At 39.9% G+C, this 27338-nt stretch overlaps 1 protein-coding gene and 1 non-coding gene across 7 annotated transcripts in view; one reads left to right on the top strand and one right to left on the bottom strand.

Annotated features, from left to right (window-relative positions):
* LOC136832833 (biorientation of chromosomes in cell division protein 1-like 1) overlaps nucleotides 1-27338 on the bottom strand; it is a 121523-nt gene that overhangs the window by 55448 nt on the left and 38737 nt on the right. For 4 of the 6 annotated variants that reach the window (XM_067094504.1, XM_067094496.1, XM_067094508.1 and 1 more), the window contains exon 3: nucleotides 20062-20139. In XM_067094504.1, coding sequence (XP_066950605.1) covers nucleotides 20062-20139 — 78 coding nt within the window. Of the gene's footprint in view, nucleotides 1-17912; nucleotides 18023-20061; nucleotides 20140-27338 lie in introns of all 6 variants that reach the window. The other 2 variants (XM_067094513.1, XM_067094517.1) reach the window with 1 other exon arrangement.
* LOC136838403 (U6 spliceosomal RNA) lies at nucleotides 25115-25221 on the top strand. Its single transcript, XR_010852982.1, has one exon. It is a non-coding gene; the product is annotated as a U6 spliceosomal RNA (small nuclear RNA).

Genomic DNA, 27338 nt, shown 5'->3' with positions numbered 1-27338 from the left:
CAGATATAATGAGCTATGGGGCAAGATACCTACAAAATATCTTATCAAAGAGAGTGATTGCACAATCATTAGCTCCTTTACTAGTTGATGGTATTAACTCTGCATATCTAGTGAGTGTGTCAATACACACTAATATATTTCTATTCCCCTTACTCATGGTGTCAAGGTTAGTGATAAGATCTATGGCTACTCTTTCAAATGGAGTCTGAGAGATGGGATATTTCCCTAGAGGTACTTCCTATCTGTTCTTCCTTAGTAACTCTTGCAAGTATTGCAGCTCTTCACGTAATTACTAACATCTTTGTAAATTCCTTTCCAATGGAAAGATCTCTCAACTAGTCTAACTGTCTCACCTCTTCCTGGGTGAGCTCTCATGTCATCGTCATGCATTAACTCAATGACTTTATTTCTCAGGCTCTTGGGTATTATTCTTTTATGAAGCACTCCTAGTAATTGATCAAATGGGTTACATTCATGACACATCCAAATTAGTATGTCATCTATGACATTTACCGCGTCTATGGGGCATCCAATTCTGTTACTTAATTCTGCTCGTTCCCTTTGACTAAATTCTCTTTTATTTTCTACAAAATTGAAGATCTCCTTTAAATCTCCATCACTTTTTTGTTCACTTATGAAAATTTGCCGTGAAAGCTCCTCTGTATAATACATGGTAAATACATTTATATTATTGCCTAGAGGCTCACCTTGTTCTGCTTCTTGACTTATCATATGTATACTATCACCTTGTGCACTATACCTTGATAAGGTGTCTGCCACTTTATTGGCCTTCCCTGGAACATATTTCAACTTTATGTCATAATCTTGGGCTGTCATAAACCAACGAGCTCTACGTCCGGAAAAATTCGGATTCTTAAGCATTTCTACTGCAGCTGAATGATCAGTGAAGACAGTTATCTTATACCCAAAGATCATATACCTGAAGTGCTTTAAAGAGTCTCTTATGGCTAAAGACCCTAGGTCTGTTACTGAGTACTGTAGTTTACTTCTGTGGGCTTTAGCTTTCTACTGTAACATGCTATAGCATTATATTTATCATGTCTCTGCATTAAGCATGCTCCTATACCAGTGCAACTTGCATCTGTAGCTAAAAAGAATTCTTTACTGAAGCCTGGGAAACTAAGTATGGGAGAATGCGTTAACCTTTCCTTCAGTTCATCAAATGCTTCTTGTTGCCTTGTTTTCCACCCGAATGACACGTTCTTTTAATAACTCTGTCAGTGGAGTAGATATTGTTGCAAAATTCTTTATATACTTGCAGTAAAAACCCGTTAATCCCAAAAATGACTTCCCATCCTTCTTACATTGAGGTGTAGGATACTCTTTGATTGACTTAATCTTCAAGTTGTTTACTTCCACACCCTTTTTGCTTAATGTGTGTCCTTCTAAGGAAATTGCACTTCTTTAACCTCAATTTAAGATTCGCCTTCCTCGGTCTCTTTAGTACTTCTCTCACCAGTTTTATGTGTTCTTCAATTGTATCTGTTGCTATTACCAAATTGTCTATATAGCAATGTACATCCTTGCCTAATAAATCACCTAAAATCTTATCCATTAACCTCACAAAGGTTACTGGGCTTGACTTCAGACCAAAAGGCAATCTCACATATTAATATCTACCATTGCTTGTACTAAAGGCAGTTAACAGTTTACTTTACTTGTCCAAAGGAATTTGTAAAAATCCTTGCAAGAAATCTATTGTGGTAAAGTATTTCTTGGATCCAATAGTTGTGATAAGATCTCTCATAGATGGCACTGGATAAGGATCATTTTCAGTTATTTTGCTTAACTTTCTGAAGTCTACCGCTACTCTGTAGGTTTTATCCTTTTTTGGGACTAGCAAAAGTGGGAAAGACCAATGAGATTTTGATGGTTCTATTATTCTTTGTCTATCCATTTTTTTGTACCTCTTTCAATGATCTCCTTCTGGGAATGGGCTACTCTACAGGCTGGTACGTAGAGTGGACTAATGTTTGGTGGAATATTTATTCTATGCGTTATTTCACCTGTAATACCCAATGTATTGCCATTCATAGCACCTATGTCTTTGTATTCACTTAGTAAATCTATGAGTTTCTGTCTAGCACAATCTTCCTTAATATCTTTCAAGTGAGACTCTATCTTAGCTCTTCTCAGTTTTATGTCCTGAGCTGAATTTTCATTTTCTTTACTGATTGCTGATACCATTTCCCTCTCTACAACTTGAATGGGAATGGTGTATACTTCTGCTAAACATAATTCTGTGCCCTGTGTTAACCTAACCTTTCCTCCTCTGTTATTTATAACCTGCAAAGCTATTATACCCTGGCTAACTTCATGTAGACTAGAAGAGTAATGTACCCCATTTACTTGTGATCTTTCAGTAAGTGTGAGAATTTCCTTCCCTTCAAAAATTGGATTTACTGTACACTCTATCTATGTGCTCTTTCCAGGTTTAAGCCTTAACTCCCTTTCTAATTTCAAGTAAGTTTCTTGGTTGGATTCTAAGTTGAGAGCTCGTGCTGTATTCTGAATATCTCCCCTCTGTCGTGTCCTTAGGTCTCCGGCATTGATGGCATTTGATTGACCAAATCAACTAGGCCTGACCTGTGGGAGTGGCTTATTTATTTGGACTCTCTTTTGAAGGCACGGGGGTGAGGGGTGTCTTGCCATGTTCTGCTTCCCAGCTGTCCCCTCGGAGGACTCCTCGGTTTCGGCCAGATGCGACTTCTCTTAGCACCTCGTTAGTACTTGTGTTTTCTTGAAGTTGTGGTTAGCAACTTGTTGCGACAGGAGGAAAGATTTATGTGAGTTTATGGTACCTTCTACAGACCCAATGGAAATAGGATATTTCCACTTCGAATAAATACATTGTATCTGTTCTCTCGATACACACACACACACACACACACATATATATATATTTTTTTTTAAATATTCTGCTGTTCGCCATCTCTGCATTATTTAGTAAACAAATATCATTCTAACAAAGACAGGAAGCTTAACGGGCATAGAGGTAGGCTGTGTGTTTTTTTAAAAAATATAACGTCTTTAGCAGGAATAGGTTAGCATTAGAGGCCTAACCCATAGGGAGGGTCTTACCAAGTAACCTCTAGTAAAGGTGGTCTTAAGTTTCCTTTTCCTCTGTCCTATGCATTCCGCGATGTTTTGTCAAATTTTCAGACTGCCGGAGGCACATAGGCATACTGACGCGAAAAACAGCCCACTCAGAGAGAAACTTGTTATCGCAGGAGTCACACGCGTTGTGTGTATCTAATTCTTTGTGCTTGCCCTCTTACTGTTTCATGGGTACTAGTGAGGCGAAATGGGTATTTTCAAGACTTCTGATCGTCAGTTGCATGCGCAAGCGACCCACGTCAACGGTAAGTTTGAAATTTGCCAAGTTTTCGTCGACTTGCTAGTGTCTCTTCTCTGTATTTCCATTTTCCTTTGTTTTCACCACCATCTACGAGAACCTGGTATAATCAATTTATTCCTATGAAGTCTAGTGTAAGAATAATTAATATTGTTTAGTGACACTGTGTAAACTATTACCGTGCAGTAAGTAGGAATTAGGGAAAGTCAAGTAAGTAAATTTCAGGCAGCCTTGTGTCTTGACCCCATTGTTCGGAAGAGAATTAACCTTCGATAATACGAAACTGCGTGCTATATCTACCAGCATAGACATCCGTTGTGTTATAACTTTACTTGAAGCAAGGGGAAAATTGACTGTCCGACGTGGGCTAAAGTTCATGTAATTTCCTCGCTATCACTGCACATTCTTTCTTTCTCGGGACTAATTGGGAAGTAAGGGGTGTGATACAATCCATTTGTTGCAGAGTAATCCGTTATCCCATAAATTGTTTCCCCGACCTTATTCAATTAAGTAATAGTCTGTCTTTGAGGTTAACTTTAGCTTTGACAGGTTACGTGTACCATTGGTGACGCAGGGCCCCATAAATTACATTAATTAATTAATAAACTCATCAGCCAAGGCCCACACGTAACACTGGCGACCTTGCCAGGATCTAATTAACCCTTAAACGCCTATTGGACGTATCATACGTCGACTAAAATTGTCTGTTGGGTGCCAAGTGGACGTACTGGACATCGACTACAAAAAAATTTCAACCTTCGGTCAACTTTGACTCGACCGAAATGGTCGAAAAACGCAATTGTAAGCTAAAACTCTTACATTCTAGTAATATTCAATCATGTACCTTCATTTTGCAACAAATTGGAAGTCTCTAGCACAATATTTCGATTTATGGTGAATTTTTGAAGAAAACTTTTTTCTTACGCATGGGTGGTAACTCAGCCGAAAATTTCATAAATTCTTTCGTCATTTTGTCGTAATTTTTGCACTGTTCTATATTAGCCGTTACATATAGTTTTATATATGAAAATGTGCGCAAATTCATGTACAATACAGCAAAATACAACCCATGGTTGTAGCTTTTATCAGTTTGGAAATATTTTCATATAAATCACGATAACTGCCAAAATTTCAACCTTCGGTCAACTTTGACTCGACCGAAATGGTCAAAAAACAAAATTTTAAGCTAAAACTCTTACGATCTAGTAATATTCAATCATTTACCTTCATTTTGCAACCAATTGGAAGTCTCTAGCACAATATTTTGATTTATGGTGAATTTCTGAAAAAAACTTTTTCCTTACGTCCGCGCCAGAAATTCTTTCGTCACGTTGTCGTAATGTTTGCACTGTTTTATATTAGTCGTTACATAAAGTTTTATATATAGAAATGTGTGCAATTTCATGTAGAATACAACAGAAAATAACTCATGGTTGTAGCTTTTATCAGTCTTGAAATATTTTCATATAAATCACAATAACTGCCAAAATTTCAACCTTCGTCAACTTTAACTCGACCGAAATGGTAAAAAACGCAATTATAAGCTAAAACTCTTACATTCTAGTAATATTCAATCATGTACCTTCATTTTGCAACAAACTGGAAGTCTCTAGCACAATATTTCGATTTATGGTGAATTTCTGAAAAAAAAAAATTTTTTTCCTTACGTCTGCGCATGGTAACTTGGCCGAACATCTCAGAAATTCTTTCGTCATGTTGTCGTAATGTCTGCATCGTTTTACATTAGTCGTTACATAAACTTTTATATATGAAAATGTGCGCAATTTCATGTAGAATACAACAAAAAATAGCTTATGGTTGTAGCTTTTATCAGTTTTGAAATATTTTCACATAAATCACGATAACTGCCAAAATTTCAACCTTCGGTCAACTTTAACTCGATTGAAATGGTCAAAAAACGCAATTGTAAGCTAAAACTCTTACATTCTAGTAATATTCAATCGTTTAACTTCATTTTGCAATAAATTGGAAGTCTCTAGCACAATATTTCGATTTATGGTGAATTTTTAAAAACATTTTCCTTACGCTCTGCGCTGTAACTCGGCCAACATCTCAGAAATTCTTTCGTCTCGTTGTCGTAATATTTGCACCACTTTATATTAGTTGTTACATAAACTTTTTTATATGAAAATGTGCGCAATTCCATGTACAATACAAAAAAAATAACTCATGGTTTTAGCTTTTATCGGTTTTGAAATATTTCCATATAAATCACGATAAATAGAAAAATTTGACTTTCGTCAACTTTAACTCGACCAAATGGTCGAAAACTGCAATTGTAAGCTAAAACACTTACAGTCTAGTAATATTCAATCAATTAGCTTCATTTTTCAACAAACGGGAAGTCTCTAGCACAATATTTCGATTTATGGTGAATTTTTGAAAAAAACATTTTTTTACGTCCGCTCATTACGAATTCATGCATCATTTTGTGATAATATTTTCTGTGTTGCTTTGATCGTTTTAAAATTTGTTGTATACCAAAATCATCGCAATTTAGTGTATAATACAACTAAAAAAAATTAACTCATTCGCTTTAACCGTTTTGCTTACAGCACGATTTGTATACAATTATATACAAGTTTTTTTTTTCACTGTCATATATTCCAATATTTATATATGATAATATTTTTTTTCATTTCTGATGGTTGCTTGCATACTAAACTTCAGGCAATGACAAAAAAAAATGAGCCAAAAATGAACTCTTAATCTTAAAAACTAAGCGTGCTGTGATTTTTTGAAAAAAACTTTTTTTCCGCTTCGGCGCTAACTCACCGAACGCCGCCAGCATATGGTAGACATTTTGTAAATAGGGCTTCGGCGTTAAAGGGTTTTTAGATAAAAGAATCTGGAATCAAATTACACATTAATTCCAAAGAGAAAAGTCAGATATTTAATTTCATGCTATTCTTCCAAACAAGGAGACTGGACAAGGCATAATAATAATAAGAATACCAGTTTATAATTAAGAAATTAGCATAGGTAGGAAATTGTGCATTGAGAGCATTTATAATTAACAAGTTGCAAAATTTTAAAAAGAAACACTTTTGCCGTGTTCAGATACCGTGGGTTCTGCATTCCAGCGAAGGTCGTGGGCCTAGTTATTGAGTCATTGCTAATATTTTGCTATTTTCCCCGGCCAAGGATTAATGCATGATATTGATTTTTGAACGAGTTAACTAGTGCACAACGAAGAACGGAGAAAATGTTCCTAAGTCCTAACGTGTCTCTAGTAGGTAAGGAGAACAAAAATTTGTGGGGCTTATCGAATTTCGAAATCAGTAACCGTTCGCCACTACAAAGACGTCTGATCGAGCGTAACAGAGTTAATAAGTGTTCATGTAGCGGGAAGCATATCAAAATCCCGTGTCATTAATATAGCAAACGAACTGCAATAGTTAATTTCTTAATAATTTGCATTTTTCTTTTAAAATAAAATAAATTCAGTCCCATCAGGACATCACGAATCCGTTTCCTTGTCTTGATAGCGGCCACTCCATAAGCATGACGGCAGCAGACGGCATTAACTCCACGTGAGAAAGAAAAAAAAAAAAGAAAAAAAAAAAGCGTAGCTCATAGTAATTTCGTTTTCCATCTCCCTAATGTAAAATCCTTTGCATTATTGGTGTATTTAGAGTAAATCTGTATTCCTGCATTTTCTTCGTTCGTTTGTGAGAGGAATTTGAGTGCTTTGTGTGATTCAATTGTAAACATACGCACCTCGAGACGTCGTGTATTCATCCGCCGAGCATGCCGCTCAGCTGCATTTCTTTTGAATTTTGCTGCGCTTATAACAGGATTCATCCAAAATTTTGGAAGCCCTGGTTGACCGCTCCCCATGTCCGCCATCTTAAAGCCTTTGTTGTTATTGATTGTGTGATTGCTTTGTAGTGCCACAGTCACCTTTAGCATCTACCTCATTGCCACTTTCAGGGACTACTTCGTTGTGCGGAGTAACCAACCTCACAAATCTTAGCCAGACATAGAATGCGATGAATAAAAAATAGGATAGGTTTCCATACAACAGATAAAACAAGACATAATTTAGTCAGGGAATGATAGGTCTTAGGAAATATATAACAAGTTCCTATACAAATCCACTGGAGTAAGGAATCATATAAAGAAAAGAACTTGTAATTTTAATTATAACTCCTCAGAGTAAGACGTCCAACTCCGGCTACCGAGAAATTTACGATTGCTAACCCAATTCCCTAAGAGAGCCCAAGAAGACGTATCTTCCAATAAGAACCCTGCCAGTGTGCAGTTATAAAAATTTTACTTAAATTTCCTCAGGCAGCACAATTTTGCTGGCTGGGTGTCTCTCTCTCTCTCTCTCTCATATATTCAAGTAAGCATTCAACTCAACCTAACCGAGTGTATGTGACCCTCTTCATAGAAAGTTCGGGCCGACACTGGGATAATTAATTTAACTAAACCAAATAACCAGAAACACCTCTGTCCCACAAACAGATGAGGACAAGTTAAGATTAATTACAGTTAGAAACTGTCGGTCACGAGTGAGGTCTTTTACCCAGACTTAACCAGAAGGTAGCCTTTCCCCCTCTGCATGAGAAGGAGGTAGTAGCACAGCGGGTATTGGGACCAGACACTCACAAGGGCCTCATAAGCAACCACGAGTTAATTTTCCTTCCACAGTGCCACTAATCTGAAGCACTGTCATCAACCGAATAGCTTACATCTCTCTCTCCCTTTTACCTTCTCTTTCTCTCTCTCTGATTTGTTACACTCTGCTGGGGTAGAGTGCATTTCCTCAAATACAGACTAGTGGACTCAAGTAAAGGGTTCCTAGGAACGCACTGGCACCATGGTGCCACCAAGCAAACAAACTAGAAAAAATGAAACCAGACAAAAGGAACACAGAAGAAAAGTCCTTTTGGTACCTAACCTACACCAGCACATAAGGATACTGAGTGCCACCAGTGTGACCTTACATGGCACACCCAACCACAGTGCCACCTTACTGAAAAGGTGTCACATCACTGAAGAGTAACCCTAAATGTGAGGGACACATCCTTGCTGCCCAAGTACGTCCAGTTGACCCAGACAGGCACCCTTCCCCACCAGAACCATGGCAGCAGAGAATTATAAAGCCTTCATGGAGCTGGGGACGGCGGCAGGTCTCACAACACTGGACCTCACCAAGTGGGTCAAGGAGCAGATGGATGACTTGGCCAAGCGAGAGGAGGAGGAAAGACTTGAACGGCAGAGGTACGAGGCCGAACAGAGGCAGTATGAAGACGAAAGAGAAGAAAGAAGACAGCATGAGTTAGCCTGCAAGGAGAGTGAGCTAGCTCTCAAAGAAAAGGAGCTCGAGCTGGAAAGAGCAAAAAAGGAAAATGCCAAAGCTATGGCTAGACAGCAAGCCTCCAGCCCCACACCTGCTGCACCAAATGCTCCCATCTCAAGCATTAATTCCCTCATCCCCAAGTGGACTGAGGACAAGCCAGAAGCATGGTTGGAGGAAATAGAGGAACTTTTCGATAACTACAGCACCACCAAGACCGAGAGGGCATTAGTACTAGCCAAGCACATGGAGGGAAAAGCTAGGGCAGCCCTTCACTCACTGGAGTAGAGCCAGAGGCAACATCGTTGAAGTGCGTAGAGTCATCATGAAGGCCTACAAAATAACCCGGGAGAAATGGAGACAGCGGTTCCGAGGTCTTGCCAAGGAAGTCGGCTGGTCCTGGACTGAATGGGCCGTCACAAGACCCAGTCTGGTACCCGCTGGTTCGACTCCTTGTCTTGCACTACGTTGGAGGACCTCTTTAATCAGACCATGCTGGAGGCTCTTTATCAATGTGTGCCTGGGCCTCTCGCTGTATATCTAAATGATAAGCAGCCCACCACATTTTTGGAAGCCTGCTGCATGGCCAATTCATGGGAAACCTTCAACCAGTCCCACAGCACATCTCAGCGGCGAATAGTGCCACCCAGGTAACGCTCAGGCTCAACTCACCCAAAGAATGGACTGCCAAGCAAGCCTACGTGCACCTACTGTAAGAGGGTGGGGCACGCTGAAGCTGATTGCCGATACAAGCTAGGCACTAACAAGCAGCCTCCTACTACCAGCCAGAACTCCTCTCCCTCTTCATCCACTCAACCCTCTCCACCAACAGTTACTGCAGGCCACCGAGCCCCTATAAGAGGCCAGTGCAAATCCTGTGGTACTGCCGGCCACTACAGTGCTGGACATCCAGCCTGTCCACATCATGTCCCCACCACCAAGTTTGTCAACCTCATTAGCACCTCATTCTCCACAGCTGGGCCGCAAAAGATCCTTTACCCCGAGAGACTGGAGACCCAGTTCATCTCGGTGGCCCCCCTTAAGGGCTCTAGCCTGCCCATGACCCTTCCGGTCACAGTAGGCACTGTGGCAGATATTAGCCTGATCTGTAGGGCCCAAGTGCCAGCCGGTGCCATGGTTGACAAGAAAACCCAGTGGGAGATGAAGTGGATAGCGGGCCACACCATTACCGTTCCCATGGTCAAGCTCCAGGTCACGACACCTTGTGGCACGCTACCCCACTGCCTTGGTGTGGTGGGTAGAATTCGGCCCGGAGTGGACTTCCTGTTGGGTCAGGACCTTCTCTAGGGAAGCCCTTCTCCAATGCCACTGCGCAGCCACGCTACCTCCTCCATGGAGGCCCAGTCTGTGGGAGAACCCAATCAAGACGAACACCCACCTTCCGCCCACCAAAGTGGTCAGCAGAAGGGGGCACACACTAAACCGTTCTCGGCCTAGCCCTCTCCATTCGCGAAGGGGCAGCCAACAAAGAGGTCCTCCCTCTCCCTGAAGAGACGTTCAGGAGGAGCAGTACTGCTGTAGAACGTGCCAGTGGACGGGACACTCCACAAATTGGGAGGGGTGCCCAATTAAGCAACGCCTACAGGACACCCCCAAGCAAGACTCTCCGATAGGCTCTGATCTCCAGCTGGGGCAGGAATCTCTGCCGCAGCCAAATTCAAGCTATCCGAGAGGTATTGCACCTCTAGACCCTTGTCAGGCATGCCTGAACCTCAACTGCTCCCAGTGCCACTTGCAAGCACTGAGCAGTGCCATGCTCTGTCCAGCATGGACGTTGAGCCATCAATTAAGAAGGACCCTGTGCCTAGTGCAAACCATGAGGCAGATCCTCCTCCAGGAGATTCAGGATTCCCCACGGCACTAATCACACACACACACACATATATATATATATATATACAGGCAGTCCCCGGTTTACGGCGGTTCCGGCTTCTGACGTTCGAGGTTACGACGCTTTTCAAATATATTCATCAGAAATTATTTCCCGCTTACGACGCATGTTCCGGGGTTACGACGCGTTTATCACGCCGATCCGACGGAAGAAATTTGGCCCCAAAACGGCAGAATAATCATAATTTGAAGGTTTTTGATGTAAAACTCAATAATAATGCAGTTTACGCTCGTTTTCAATGCACCCAGAGCATTAAAAGTAAGGTTTTCTTATGATTTTTGACGATTTTCGACGATTTTCCGGTTTACAACGATTTTCGGTTACGACGCAGCGCAAGAACGGAACCCCCCGTCAGAAACCGGGGACCGCTTGTATATGAATGTGTATATATATATATATATATATATATATATATATATATATATATATATATATATATATATATATATATATATATATATATATATATATATATATATGTACACACACACACATATATATATATATATATATATATATATATATATATATATATATATATATATATATATATATATATATATATATATATATATATATATATATATATATATATATATATATATATATATACTATATGCACATATACTGTATATATATACAATTTGCTCTACCTCGAAATAATATATTTTCATACATGTTACCAAGGGAATTTTTTAGTTGATAATAAGTTCGTCGTCTCGTGGGCTCGAACCAGCGAAGACAAGAACTCAGGACTACAGTGGACGCATTTTAACCCACTCGGCCAGCAAGTCAGGTATAAGTGGATATTGTCTTCCCATATACAAATCGCCCGTCGAACTCAGGTGTTTGTATTTGGAGACGATATTCACCCACCTCTGCCATGCTAACCACGTAGTGCGTTTGTCGCACGCAGCCATATTATGACTTTTTTTATCACATCACCGTGATTCATATTCAATCAGTAAGCTACAAACGTCCTTTAATATCCAATTCGCTCTACCTCGGAAATAATATATTTTCATATATGTTACCGAAGGGGAATTTTTTAGTTGATAATAAGTTCGTCGTCTCGTGGGCTCGAACCAGCTGAAGCTGGGAAAACAGTGTTCAAGCTGCTAATGACTATAAATTATTGTGCACCAGAACATGGATGAAACTCAACCGTAATTAAAATTGGAGAGAAAGTATTTTAATCAAAACTACTGGGCATGAAAGAACACATGACAGCTATTTTTTCGCTCATAAACGATAAACACTTAAAGCTCATATTATGATGAAATCAAGCGAAAATAGCGAACGGAATCTTGATTTTTTTTTTATACAAAACAAACCCCCCAAAACAGCCATCAACATCTATTAACGAAAAAAAAACAGCTAATTTAACTTCACAACGTGACATAATTTTTAAGTTATATTTTGACTTAAAAACACTTCATATAACCAAAAAAAACCTTGCCTCATATAAATAAATTATCTAGAGATTCATTTATACTAACTAGAAGCAAGAAAAGTGCTCTGAACTGAGATAAATACAGTGAAATAAACTTACCATGTAATCGATTTCCAAACCAAAACATTGATCGCTATGATCACAAATCATAATACAAAAGCAATATAAGAATATATACAATATTATTGGATACAGTGAAGTACAGCAGAACATTTTAAAAGATCTATGGAAAAGGTGCATATTCGTTACGTTGATGATTGTATAATACGATATTAATATCTGAATATAGAGTACAGTATAATGTAGGCTAGGCTACCGTAAATGTATACAATATACCATAGTGTAGGATAAGTTAATTCTTGTTTGTTATTCAATTTCTCTTTGTACTGAATTATCATAAGTCATTGCATGAACCTTCAGAATTAGCTGATATTAACAATTACTATACTGTGTATGTATAGGGTATACTTTACAGTGTAGGCTAGGCTACCATATATGTATACTGTACATGGTACTGAATACCCTAGCGTAGGCTAGGCTATATTCGAGATACTTTTTTCCAACAAACGATGGGTTATTTGGAACCTAACCCCATCGTAAGTAGGATAATACCTGTATAAGCATTTTTAGTTTTTTTTGGGTGTGTTTGAACTATCAAAATAGGCAGCTCTAAGTGTTTTTAGAAGGGATTAAGTATTCGCAGGTTTTAGCCATTCACGGGGTGGGGTTACACATCCCCTGTGAATACAGGGTTTACTGTATGTATATATATATATATATATATATATATATATATATATATATATATATATATATATATATATATATATATATATATATATACAAACATATATACATATATATATATATATACATACATGCATACATATATATACAGTATATATATGTGTATATATATATATACATATATATATATATATATATATATATATATATATATATATATATATATATATATATATATACATTCACAGTATGCATACCGTATGAATGTTTATGTGTGTGAATACAGGCAGTCCCCAGTTACTGGCGGGTTCTGTTATCAGCGATCTGGTTTTACGGGGCTTGTCTTGTGACAAAAATCAGCAATTTTCGTTGTCGAAAATTGCCGATTTCCGCTTATTAGCACCGATAATTGGGTACTGGCACCGATACATACCTAACAGAGATGCCGATAACCCCACCAAAAACCAGGGACTGCCTGTGTGTGTGTATATATACTGTGTGTGTGTGTGTGTATATATATATATATATATATATATATATATATATATATATATATATATATATATATATATATATATATATATATATGTGTGTGTGTGTGTGTGTGTGTGTATCTGTGTGTGTGCATGTATACATGTATGCATATATATATGTATATATTCATATGCTGTGGTTTTCATAATGCAGTAATCTCCCCTTAGTTGTTGTGTGTATGTGTGTATTGTTGTATACTGTATAATTTTATGTTCAGATGTGCAGATTCCATAGAGTTAGCTTAAAGTTAATGTGGTTAAACCCTGTATGGTTTATAAAAAGAAGTGGAGTGGAGAGAAAGACATAGCGTAATTGTGCTATAAGGAGGCAACTTGTTCTCGTCAATATACCAGACTGCTGAAATAATGCATTCCTATATGACTCGGTCATCCCGATCAGAACTCTGTTGGGTGGAAAATTCTATCACGTAAGTTGCCTAACATCGTTCTGGGATTTTCCATGAGACGATATCTTTACATTTTATCATAATAATCAACTAGAGATTCTTTTGTTCTGAAACTATGTAATAATAAATATTATTATTAACTGTAATTCCACTTTCTCTCTAATTATCGTTTTTAAAGTTTATTCTGAGCCCTTTAATCTTACCTCACACTTGTTTTAATGAACTTATTCTGCTTTCTTTCATGATTGATAAGTTTTATAAGGGACTACTGTTGCCTTTACAGAAATCAGTCATTTTATATGTGTGATGAGGGTTCAGGTGTCTGGCTGTTGTGAGGTAACTATAATTGTCGGATAAATGGTAAGTTTGGTAATCAAATATCAAGCACTTAGATACCAGGTTTAATTCAAGATCAGACACTGGGCACTTCTGTCACAATATATATGTATATATATGTGTGTGTGTGTATATATATATATATATATATATATATATATATATATATATATATATATATATATATATATATATATATATATATATATATATGTACTATTTATATATACAGTAAACTGTGTATTGGTGGGGATGTGTACCACACACCCCCGTGAGTGGCTAAAACCATAAAATACTTAAAACCCTCCTAAAAACACTTAGAGCTGCCTATTTTGATAGTTCAAACACAACCAAAACAAACTAAAAATGCCTATACAGGTATTATCCTACTTACGATGGGGTTAGGTTCCAGAAAAAATTACAATTTTTAAAAGTAAATTGCATTTTTCCTAACTATACAAATCCAGGGTTTTTCCTAACTATACAAATCCAAGGTCCTTTACATTAGGGATTACTTTCGGGCATAGGCTGGAAACGGCTGCTGAACTTCAAACAAGGTGGTTAGGCAGTTAACTACCGTCCAGGAGGTGGGAGTACCGCCTGCCCGGATGTAAACATTCCAATTTGCTTTTCGGCCCACGTATCAGATTGAAGGGTGGCATGAAGTTTGCATAAAATGTAAAGGACCTCGGGTTTGTATAGTTATGAAAAATACAATTTACTTTTAAAAATTGTGATTTGTTCCAACACAATATATAAACCCTCGGTCCTTTACATTAGGAGACTTACTCGTTGGAGGGAGGAATCTGAGTGTGTCTCCTGAACTGACTGGAGTTCACCACCTTGTCTTCCCTTCCTGGTCGATAGAGTGAGGAAGGGACAACTGCCTCTGATAAAATGATCGGGTTCTAAGAAACGCGGGATCAGCTGTCAGACTTCTGGGTCCCTTTGCATGAAAGAGGAAACGTCAGTTCGTGCAAAGTAGACCAGGCAGAACTTGGAGTCGGATGACATTAAGGCAATCACAAGCATTGGGTTTGTCTTATAGTCATGGTCTCCCTCCCACCCTTGCAAGGGGAAGGAGTGGGGTTGCTTCTATCAACCTGAACGGAAAATAGAACGGGAGCTCCCGTTGGGTGCTTACCTGCATTGACCGCCAGATCCAGCATTTAATGGCACGTCCGCTCCTTGCCTGTGGGAAGAGAGCCAGGATGGGGAGAGAGAGGCCAGTCACTCTACATTCATGCTCCCAATCACAACCGTACATCTTAGGCGAGATGCAACCTGTCCTGTTAGAGGAGCCAGGTAAGCTACACAACTTGTTGAGCAGCCACCACAGGACCCAAGGAAAAAGTGTCCAAGGACTTGTGAGCAACATCCCGGAGGTAGAAGGAGGTGAAGGTGGTCTGTTGGGGCCACACACCTGCCTTAAGCACCTGCACAACCGACATGTTCTTCCAGAATGCAAGGGACGGACCAATGCTGCGGACTTCGTGAGCTCTCGGACGAAGCATACCGGTGTCGTCTTCTCCTGCAGCAGAATACGCTCTCCTTATCGTCTCACGAAGCCAGAAGGAGATGGTGTTCTTGGACACTTCTTTCTTGGTCAAGCCCGTGCTAACGAAGAGTCATCGACACTCAGGCCAGAGACATTGAATCCTCTTCAGATAGCGGAGAAGACAAGGAAGTCCAGACTTGAAAAGCGACTCTGACCAGAGAAGAAGTTCCGTCAACCACACCCACCAGCGAAGACGGTTCCATTCCCTGGGAGTGTTGCAGAGGACTTCAAGGGATATCCAGCTATATCCACTGCCGCTCAGCAAGAAAGCCTATGCTTGCAAGGGAAGCTGGAAGGTCTCCCAGTAACGAACACATCGGGATGTCTGCCCAAAAAACCGCTCCTTGTGTAGCTGCTACAGGAGGTTGGGTCAAGCAGAACTCTTCTCGATGCCTTAGCTACCAGGTCGGGCAAGAGGCGAAGTCTTCCAGCATGTCTGTAACCCAGGGTGAGCAATGCTTGAGAACCCCTAGTGAAAAAGACAAATACAGAGGGAAAAACATAGATATCAAATTTCCCAGAAAGACAGCATGTCTCACCATAGCGGCCCCTGGGTCTGGTATAAAGGAGCGAGAAAAACTACCGACTTGTTGTGCACAGAGGCAACAGAAAGATAGTAGGGATTTCTCAGTCGAGCAGTCTCTTCATGAATCTTTGAGTGAGCAGCACCTTCTGTCCCAATCACTCAAACCCGAGGCCAAGCTCACCTACCAATACATCCCCACCAGGGATGCATCTGGCTAATTGAGATGCCGAATGCACTATAGAACACTCGAGTACCTGCAAATGTAAAGTGAGTGAAGAGGGCGAAGGAGAGAGGTCTTTACCGCAGGGGAGATAAGGAAGAACCTACGGGGAGAGAGAAGGAGCGAGGGGAGGCCACAAAGGGTGCCGTGGAAGCTGAACTTACAGACACCCACAACCTCCCACCCGCCCCGCAACTATCTAATTGCAGGCGGCGAAAACAACACTCAGCACAAGTAGGAAAGAAGTAGTCATGCCCTTTTACACGGAGGGCGGGAGCCCAAGAAGGGAAGCGAACTCTTATATACGTCCTGATCAACGTAGGGGAGCGAAGTTATTACGTCCCAAATAAATATCTCTGATTGTACAGGGGAGCGCCTTCAGTATCTAAATAAAGTACTGGAAGAGAAGCATTACCACTCGGTTACGCTCCTCTAAATACGCCCTTGGCTGTCAAACAAGACACAGCGCAGGGGAATGACGGCTTATGCAAGGTTATCACAAATCATGGGTTTGTATTAATAAATATCAAACACACAATGTATACACAAAAATACATTAAGATCCCACCGGGATACTAAGAGCTTAACGACAGTCAGGCAAAGAGATCCGAAACCACGTCTGCAACGTACGACGGCCGAAAGCAAACTGGAATGTTTACATCCAGGCAGGTGGGTATTCCCACCTACCTGGCGGTAGTTACTGCCTAACCACCTTGCTCATGAGTTTAACGGCTGTTTCCAGCCTACACTGAAAGTAATTCCTAATATAAAGGACCGATGGTTTGTATATCGTGTCAGAAAAAACAAAATGTTAACTTTGCATTCTCCAGGCTTAACCTTTGACAAAGACATTCTAGGTTTCTAAACCTACAAAATAAAAAGTTGATTCTGCCTCTTCCAGGCTTAATCCTTGACAAGGACATCTACATTTTCTAAAACCACAAAACAAAAACTCAATTTGCCTCCTCCAGGCTTAATCTTTGACACACACACATATGGGTTTCCTAAAACCACAAAACAAAATGTTAACTTCCTTCTCCAGGCTTAACCTTTGACAAAGACATTCGAGATTTCTAAAACCACAAAATTAAAGGTTAACTTTGCCTCTTCCAGGCTTAACCCTTGACAAGGACATCTATGTTCTCTAAAACAACAAAATAATAGGTTACTTTTGCCTTCTCCAGGCTTAACCTTTGACACAGATGTTCTAGGTTCTAAAATCACAAAATAAAAGGATAACTACCTCTTTCAGGCTTAGCCTATCTAAGTAAGTTTTAATTGCCCCAACACGACGGAGAATTGTTTCCATTTCTTTCCCACCAGAAGTTAAATGGAATTCTTAGAGTTCTCTGAAAACTCAGACTCAACCTCATTCTAAGCTATAATGCAAAAACATAAAACAGCATTCCCTTACAATAGCCTTAAGGAGAGTGCTTCCAATAAATTTACTCTTTTTAACTGTTGATAGTGCTAAACAAAATGACATTTTTATAACAAAATAGTTTTATTTATACTAACCCAGTAATTACATCGCTGTAGTGTTATACGCGACGGCAGCTTGATTTTCGAAAATCGCAGCAATACTCTTCTTCTTCTGTCCGAGATGGTGGCAAGGCCCCGCCCACTCTCTAGGAAGGAAAGGAACAACCCTTGAAAGAAAGATCAATTTGTTGGCCTCAATAAAAATGTCCATCTGAAAAACCAGAGGTCAAGCCCTGGCAGATTTAAAGGGAGTTTTGTGTGCCCAAGTACAAGAAAACTTATGAAACGTGCTCTAATTGAAGGAGAAAGCTTGGGTTCTCTTTCTCCAAATACTTAAAGGGCACCAAAATACAGGAGACAACCTAGACTTATTCTCTATGTGGTCTCTTTCCTCAAATAAATGAGGATACAGTGAAGCAGCACCTGCATCGCATCCATGACTTGATGAAAGGTAGACAGCAAAATGCTTCATTGATAGACAGGAAAAAGCAGTCAAAGCTGAGTGAAAGAAAACGAGGCACCAAAAGAAAATGGGAAAGTTGGGAGGCACAGGGAGACAGGAGTTACAACGACCCTCGCACCTTGTCCGAAAGCAAGTCCACAGACTTAAGAGCATTCCCATACAACACATCCTTAGAAAGCTATAAAGCTAAAATAATACCTAGCTTGGAAACAACAGAAGATACTGTAACCATGGTAGATTTGAAAAAAAAAAACATTAATAGTGGCAGAACAAAGAGATTTGCTGACAGGCGAAGAAAAGACACGATAAAGAACAAACAAGTGCATTTCAACAGAGAAAGAGGAATAGGCTACTAGACAAGGATTTAGAACGTCAGAATAAGTAAGACTAGTTAGACACATTAATTTCTAATAAAACTGTTCGTTACCTACATAATTAGTCCTATCGGTACTAACAACCTCATACTAGGTGTCAGTGATGGCAGAAGTCACATACTGTATGTACCAAAGAAATGACAGGTTGATAACCTGACCTAATTGCTTCGTAAAATAACTACTTCCGTTCTCTGCCTATACAGGCGGTCCCCGGTTTACGACGGGGGTTCCGTTCTTGCGCCGCGTCGTAAGCCGAAAATCGTCGTAAGCCGGAAAATCGTCGAAAATCGTCAAAAATCATAAGAAAACCTTACTTTTCATGCTCTGGGTGCATTGAAAACGATGTAAACTGCATTATTATTGAGTTTTACATCAAAAAAACCTTCAAATTATGATTATTCTGCCGTTTTGGGGCCATATTTCTTCCGTCGGATCGGATGCGATGACGCGTCGTAACCCCGGAACATGCGTCGTAAGCCGGAAATAATTTCTGATGAATATATTTGAAAAGCGCCGTAACCTCGAACGTCGTGGCGGAACCGTCAGAACCGGGACTACCTGTACTAACGAACTTAAGCAGAAAGTCCTTCGAAAATCCCTACTTCCTCACCTCTATTCTTAAGGTAACACTTAAAACCATAGCAGCCGGCATAAAAAGTGTGTATCTCCTAAAAAAAATCAACATTCTACTAACGCAGTACATAATCATTCCTACACAACCTGAAATTCTTAGCCTTGATTCCAGTGAAGGCATCCTAGGAAAAATAGATGTACAGTACCATGATAGCAGCAAAAAGCCATGAAATACCAACAAGTGTCTATACCAATGGCGGCAAGGAGAATTCTGACAAGAGCTTAAATATTTGAAACACACCTGGTGGCAAACAGGTGAACTAGACAGTCATCCAGGGAGCCATCTGATCTTTTGTTCGAATGCTGACTTGCCTATCGGCGCGGAGATGTAAGCTAACTTCAACCGCAGGTAAGGTCCATCCTAAATAATCTAGACTATAATTATGTCCCCACAGCAATTTAGCAATCAACAGTTAATGTTAACATACAAGTAAGACCCTTAGCTTTGGAATAGCAGTGGGGATGAAGAAAAAGTTACCATTAACAAAAGACAAAGATTTAGATTTGAGAAAAATTACTGTAACTGAATGAATAAATGAATGGTTCCATCAAGCATCACTACTACAGATGTGTGCTTATGTTTGTATGTCTCATCAACACCATTCACTCAAACCACGCTCATTTACTAAAACATATCATGAATGCAAGGTTAGCTCTCCTCACAAATTTTTCCCTTAGAAACAAAATGACAAGCAAAAAATTATAAGTATATTACCGAAGTTGATTTTCCTGTAAAATTAGCACCATTGCTCGCATTATTTTCTGGATGCAGTGACACAGACTCCCCTACACACTGGAAAAGAATAAATGATTAAATCAGACTAATATCCTAAAGAAATTGTTAACATTTCAGAATACTTTTAATTATAATTACAGTATGACTTGTTCAGAGTGCAGATACCTTGTCTTCATTGCCAACCTAGAGCGACTAATAAAAATGGTCCAAGTTTTCCAATCCAAGTGCAATTCCAATCAGGTCAAACTAAATCCCACTCTAAGTGAACCATCTCTATACAGAACTCACTCTACTCCTAAGTTACAAATATCTATTCACTAAATATTTTTTCCTAGTCTATGGCAATGATTTTTCCTCTAGCTACAATGGGCTCTCTTGATGTTCAGAAGTGCAAATACTATAGTTTATGATGAATATGCACTACTAATTCCTGCTTTATAATTTTCATATACTCAGGCGTATTAGCATTTTTCACTGATGTCCTATAACCTTACAAGCAAAAAGTAGTTTATTCTCACTCTAATTTAAACTGACTTCAAACAAAAGCACTTTTGATAAAAAACTTGTAGTGTCTGGAAAATCTTTCTGATTATTAGTCATTATCATTTTTATCATTTTCAACATGTTTTGCTTATTGTAATAGCTGAATAAGAACCATTCATTTTACTCAGATTCTTCTCCATAGGCTGAATAATGTACAGGTGAAGCAACTTTCCAAAAGGCCTTTACGGAATATATTTACACTGTACAAACCTGTCCTATAAGCCTACAAAGGCCCAGGAGGACTTTAAACTTAACAAACCAGATTCCACAAAGGTACATCTTTACATCTTCTTTGAGGAAATGACAATGGTTTACAAATATTACAACAGGTACATTATATTTTCAAAACCATTAGGGGAGGGTAAATATATAACTGTGATCAGCCAATCTAATAATGTTTATAAGTACTGTATACATAATTGCTACATTCATCGTGACACTGTTACTAGACATAAATCACTCAATACCCACTAAGATTATTAAGAGTGTCCAGGATCACAGGCTCATCAATGCCTCTGATTAATGAAAAAACTGTACTGTATATGCATACTACAACCAGAGCTTCATTTTCCTCATCATAACCACCAAGAGGTGGTTATGATAAGTACATGAACCCTAGGGATGGACTCTACAGCAAGACAACTAAGCTACTGCCATGCAGGTACTAACAAGTCCCATCTCCAATTTGCTCTTCTAATGAGGAAAGTTGTTCCAACATGGCTAAGAGTAAAATGGGTTAACTAATCAAGGCTAGATATCCTCCCCATGATCTTAATCTAGTACCGGGTGTTTCCAAATTAGAGCCCTCCCTCCCTCCACAGAACAAATGGAAAGTCATGAAGTTTTCTGCTATAGCCTATCTCCAAGCACATTATTTTAAGTTTCTATTAAGCTATTTTTCATTTTACATTTCTTGTATTTTCAGACTGAGTGACAGAGTTAGATACAGCCATGGCTAACGACTCAGAGGAAATCAGATGGATTGACTGAATCCAGGCTATAACCTTCACAGAGGCCAGAGATGCTGGCGCATTCTTCATTTCACGTTCCTGGATAGCTAAATACATTAAAGAGATGAATCCTTTGTTAAAAGAAACTGGAACAAAAATCCATATGACTGTCATCACGAAAAGAGTGAGAATCTTGGAAGGCCTGAAGTCCTTTCTCAGGAGTCAAAAGACATCATAGCTGAGGCAGTGGGTAGACCAAGAAAGTCTTTACGTAAATTGGCACTTGAACTAGAAACAAAAAGGGGAAAGAAGAGAAGTTATAGTGCTGTATATCGTGAGTTGAAAAATCTGGTATCAAGCCATTTCATGTTATCAGCAAGCCCAACATCACTCAGCAACAGAGAGAAGACCGTGCATGGTTTTGTGGTTCATTTCTTAAAGATTGGGATGAAGCTGACTTTCTCCATGTTGCCGCATCAGATGAATTCTTCATTTACATAGTCAGGAAGCCAAATCATAAAAATGACATCATTTGGGCTGCAAAGTTGGATGATATCAGCGATGACGTGCGCTATCGCCAAGTTGTGAAATTTCCTAAATGTTTGGGAATTTTTCTCTGTTTCACAGCCAAACAGTTAATGTGGATCATCAAAGAAAAGGACAGTCATGGAATGGCGAATACTTCAGAGAAACTGTGCTTACTGGTGGAGTATTTCCTTTCCTCAAAGATCCTGAAAATGTGTTATCTGTTGAAGAAGTCACATTTTTGCATGATAAGGCACCATGTTTCAAGGCTCTTCAGACACAGGAGCTGCTTCGAAAGAGTGGTATTGATTTCTTCTCGTCAAGTGAATTTCCAGGTACCTCCCCTGACCTTAATGTGTGTGAAAACATTGGTAGTATCTTAAAGGATCGTGCTGAAGCGCGCACAGTGAACTATGATGGTATACCAAGCCTCGACGACCTGCGAAGAGAGGTGACCGAAGTGCTCAGGGAAATGGAGTTTGAGTCTCAGCTTTTTTGGGATTTGCTGAAATCATACCCCTCAAGAATGCAGGCTGTGGTACAGGCAGATGGAGGCCACACAAAATATTAAATACTCAGAGAGAAACTTAAATAAATACCTGTTCTGAATTACTTTTGTTTTTGTCCATATCAATTTTACTTTATGTTGTAGAGGGGGGGGGCTCTAATTTCGAAACACCCTTATATATAATGTACCTGTCATGAGCATTGTAAAATCGATATCTAACCTGTCAAGATGCAAACATATGTTAACAAACAATTGGTTTCTACAGTGTAATTATAGTCAGTAAATGTCATTTTGAAAACTGCTTCACTCACTTCCAGCTGCAGAGAAGCACACTCAAGTGCATAACAGAGATTCTTTATAAAATTAATGATGCTTTTACAGCTATTACTACTAATACTGCTATTACTATTATTATGATTATTAGCAGCAGCAGCAGTCAAATAGACCACTGAGCTCGAAAGAAAGCACTCAGAGAGCTTTGAAAGTCAAATTTTAGAATTCTGGTTTTGACAATTCAGGAATTGGAGAAGGGTTTAAAAAATATGAGTCAGTAAAAAATTACCTTAAATACTGAGTACTTTTACAAGGAGTGTCCAACAACATAGATGTCATTACATATACTGTATATCATAATTTTCTTAGTTAGCTAATATTTAATTATTATTATATAGTGAAAAACTGAATTATTATAGGTTCCCCAGCATAGACTATTTATACAGTGAATTGCACTGTATATACCACAGCATACCTCATTCCCACAATATGACTAGGATCTACTGGTGTAAACAACATATGGTAACCCTTTTTACTGAATATTATGGGTGAATATTCTGGCAGTCAGATTTTCCACATTTCAAAATCTAATATTCAGGTACAGTACTAAAAGTGTTTGTGTGTTAAATGGTAATTAATTTTTAATTAAATTCATCATAAACCATGCATAAGCATCTACCAAAGAAAAATTATTCATGATGCTACAAGGTACCTGAGCTGGATCACAGATGCAGTGGGCTGATCATACGAACCCAAACTACAATGTGCTCTAGCATTTTTCTCCGCTTGTTTTGTTCAGTCAAACCATCTTTGATCTCATGTTTTTATATTCTACCAACATTACTACATGCTACTTTTCATTGCTTGTCTGTAAAGCATTAGTGAACTTACTGAAAAGGCCCAAGAGTATTAAAGTACTGTGCTTCAAGGACAAGGACCCCTTGAGAGTGAAAGATTTTGTGCATCAGGATCAGAACCCACTTTTGTGAGAAATATAGCTCCAAATCACTTTTATTTTCACATCTGACAGACTTACTCAATACTGTACCGCAGCAACCCATATGTAATACAAGTTATTTCGACAGGCATTCTCAGCTTTACATTAACCCTAATTAATCTTTCATCATTCAGTTCTGCCTATCTTCTGTCCTCCATGTTCAGCAAATCTTCAAAATACTCCTTCAACATATAGCAATGCATTCACATTAGACTACTTTCTCCAGCTGCATTTCAAAAAGTCAAACACCCACCCACCTACCACTTCCCACCCATCCTGCCAACCCCACCCCTACTCTTTTCCCAGCCTACCACTCTCACAACCCTTCTCCACATGCTTATGCCCATATGCAGCATTACCAACACTTCTTTTCACCTGCATAGCATTGCCAACCATCCGAGCACAGTTTTTAAAATTATGAATTGTGCTGTATATATATTTACCATATTCATTGTGGTACTGGGGACCCTCTGGATAACATCAAGGTCCATAAAAGGTGAAACCTGATAATCTGAAGGACAACTGCATGTAGATGACAGTCTGAATAACAATTATTTAACTGTTCTAAAAACTGGAAATACAGCAAGAAACTTATATATGATTTACTTACAAGTAAAAGCTCTTAGTACTGAAATAGCACAAAATACTTGACTTTTCTGCACCTTGTTCCGGTCTAGTTTGTTTCTTTTCTCAGCACAGTGCAAAACCCAAATTTTATGTAAGTAACGTACCAAGTAATTACATAGCCATAGTTTCTAACTAGCACAGCAGCTTAAATTCAAAATTTGCGGTAGCACTTCAATTGTTTGGTGTAGGTGACCAGTCCCAATCACTAGTGGGAATACCAGGAACAACTTAGCAGACAACCTCATTCTGTTTCTGCCATGTTTCATGTAAACATCGAGTACTTGCAGCAGCTTTGTTCATTATTTCCTGGTTGTATAACTGGACTTTGGTGAAGTATTACTGTTTACTTTGGGTAGCCTTCAAGCTGAAAGCTTTCAGGATCAGTTTTTTCTTGCTCTATTATTTTTAAGTTGATTCAAGTTCATCAATTTTTTTGCTACTCTAGCGAATTTGCAATCAAGATTAAACATATGCTTATCACAATTTCCTTTGCAGAACTGAAAAAGTGTAAGGTCAGGAATACACTAGGAGAGAAATTGAGCTTAATATTTTGGTTGCGATGAGCTTTAGCAAGAGAAGACTTTCTTGACAACCGAGAACCGTGCTCCGATACTTGCTTTGGCAGTACATATACCAAAATCAGAACAATACAGAGAAGATTAGCATGATCCCTGCACAAGGAGCACCCACCAGCTCCCGAGCTACTAGCTCGCCTGGTGCCCAGCTCGCCTGGTGCCAACTACGGCGGGACGCCAGTCCAGAGCACCCAGCACCAGCTCTTGCATCCATTTTTTTTCCCTCTCCTGCTACTAGCCCTTCTATTTTTTATCCACTTGCTCCCGTGGCTGGCTCCCTTGCTTCCCTTCTGTGCCATTGCCAGTCTTGTGCAGTGGAGGAGGTGATTATCCAGCCCACCAGTTCTCCTAGACCTAAGTCACTGTCATATTCCCCTAAACCTGGGAAGAGTCATACTGAAAGTCCAATGGAGGCTGGTGGGAAGTACCCTGGGTAGATGCCCCCTCGGTCGAACCTGCTGCACATTCCCAGGTATCGACAGACAGCCACTGAAAAGGCATCTTGATGGATGCGTAGTGGAGGAGGTGGCTGCTCGTCCCACCGACTCTCCTAGACAAAGATCCCTGTCAGACTCCCCTAAACCTGGGAAGAGGCATACTGGAAGTCCACGGGAGGTCAGTGAGGTTTGCCCACGGGTAGTCGCCCCCTCAGTCGAACCTGTAGTATATTCCCATGTATTGGCAGACAACCACTGGAAAGACATCTTGATGGATGTGTAGTGTTAGACAGCCACTGGAATGGCATCTTGATATATGTGTAGTGTTATCATCACTCATCAACTGATGTCTTCTTGAGCGCCTGCAGCCATCCTAATAGTCTGGCGCCAGTTTCTGTTCTCTCAGCACCTATTCCCGAACGCCCAAAACCAGTTTCCAGGCGCTCGGCACTCTCTTTAGTGCACGACGCCAACCTACTGAGCTCCAATTGCCTGCTCTCATGCGCCCAACGCCAGCCTTCTAGTACTCGGCGCCCATCTTTGCTAAGAACACAATGTTGTTCTTTCTTGAGCGCCAGTCTCCAAATGAATGCCTGGCTCCGGCTTTTCAAGTGGCTGGCGCCAGTCCCCAAACACCAGGCGCCAACTCTTCAGTATCAGACTCCCATCTCTGAGTGCCATACAGACTGCTCACAAGCTTTTTGGCCCTCTTCATTCTGTTCCACCTTCACCTAAAATTCAAGACAAGCCGATGTTGCTCCCTTTTTGGCGACAATTAGTGTCTTGGAGTCCTGTTCCTTGCAGACAGGGACTTTTGTGTCCCGAATTTATGAGCTTGTTGAAGCGTTTTCTTCTTCCTCCAAGAAGCATCTCAAGGAGCTGGGAGTTTGACTTTTGTTGAAAAGGGAGCAAGACAAGTGTCTTTGGACTTTCCTCCTCCTGGTGCTTTGACAGAACTAGCCCTCCTTGTCGAAGATCTTGTCAAGATTAGTTCTGTCCTGTACGGTCAAGGACAGTTGAGATGGTTTTTAGAGATTTCCACACTTTTTTTGGAATCTCAAGAAGAGAGAGTTCTGGAGCTCCTTTACTACTGTGAGAGCCACACAGTTGCAATCAGCCATTATTTTTGCCCTACATCACCTCTTCCTCAGAACACAGCCTCCGTCACATTAGTGGAGGAGTCTACTGGGGACTCTGTTGTCCACGAGACGTTGGTCAAGTTAGTCAATCTCACATGAGAGTTTTGCAATTCCATCATCCAGTTCCAAGGTTTCCAGCGCAGACAGAAAGCGCCATAACGTTTTTTGGTTCTTCACGGCCGCTGAAGATTCATGCTGTTGACGGTTGCCGTTCTACGCTTCCTGTCAAGTGGTAAGGAGGCTAGCTTCATCTCACAGCATTCCTGCAGTTTCGCTGTGGTTCCCGCTGCCTCTTCCTTGGTCCACCTTCCTTTGGAATTGCGATACCTTCTCACCTGAGCGTTCTTTAGTTGGAAGACCTTACTTGGGCTCCAAGCTAAAGGAGAAAATGCCTTGAACCCTCTCGGACCAACGATCCCTTACGGTCCCCATTCCCAAATGCCTGGAATCCACTTCCAAGCTCCTGGCACAGATTCCCGAACACCCAACACCTGTTCCAGAGCACTCGGCATTGTCTAGCCAGTACCAGGGTCCCACTGCCGAATGCCTAGCACCCACTCACGGACTATTTTTTCTATTTAAAGGATTGTGTCTGACTGCAGAAGAATTGTCACTTCTGGTTTTGGACAAGGCAACTGTTATCCCGTGCCCAGGTGCTTGCGTCTCTTATGGACTTTTCAAG

This window comes from Macrobrachium rosenbergii, chromosome 4 (assembly GCF_040412425.1).
Source record: "Macrobrachium rosenbergii isolate ZJJX-2024 chromosome 4, ASM4041242v1, whole genome shotgun sequence".
Classification (NCBI taxonomy): Eukaryota; Metazoa; Arthropoda; class Malacostraca; order Decapoda; family Palaemonidae; genus Macrobrachium; species Macrobrachium rosenbergii.
This window is presented reverse-complemented; position numbering and strand designations above follow the sequence as displayed.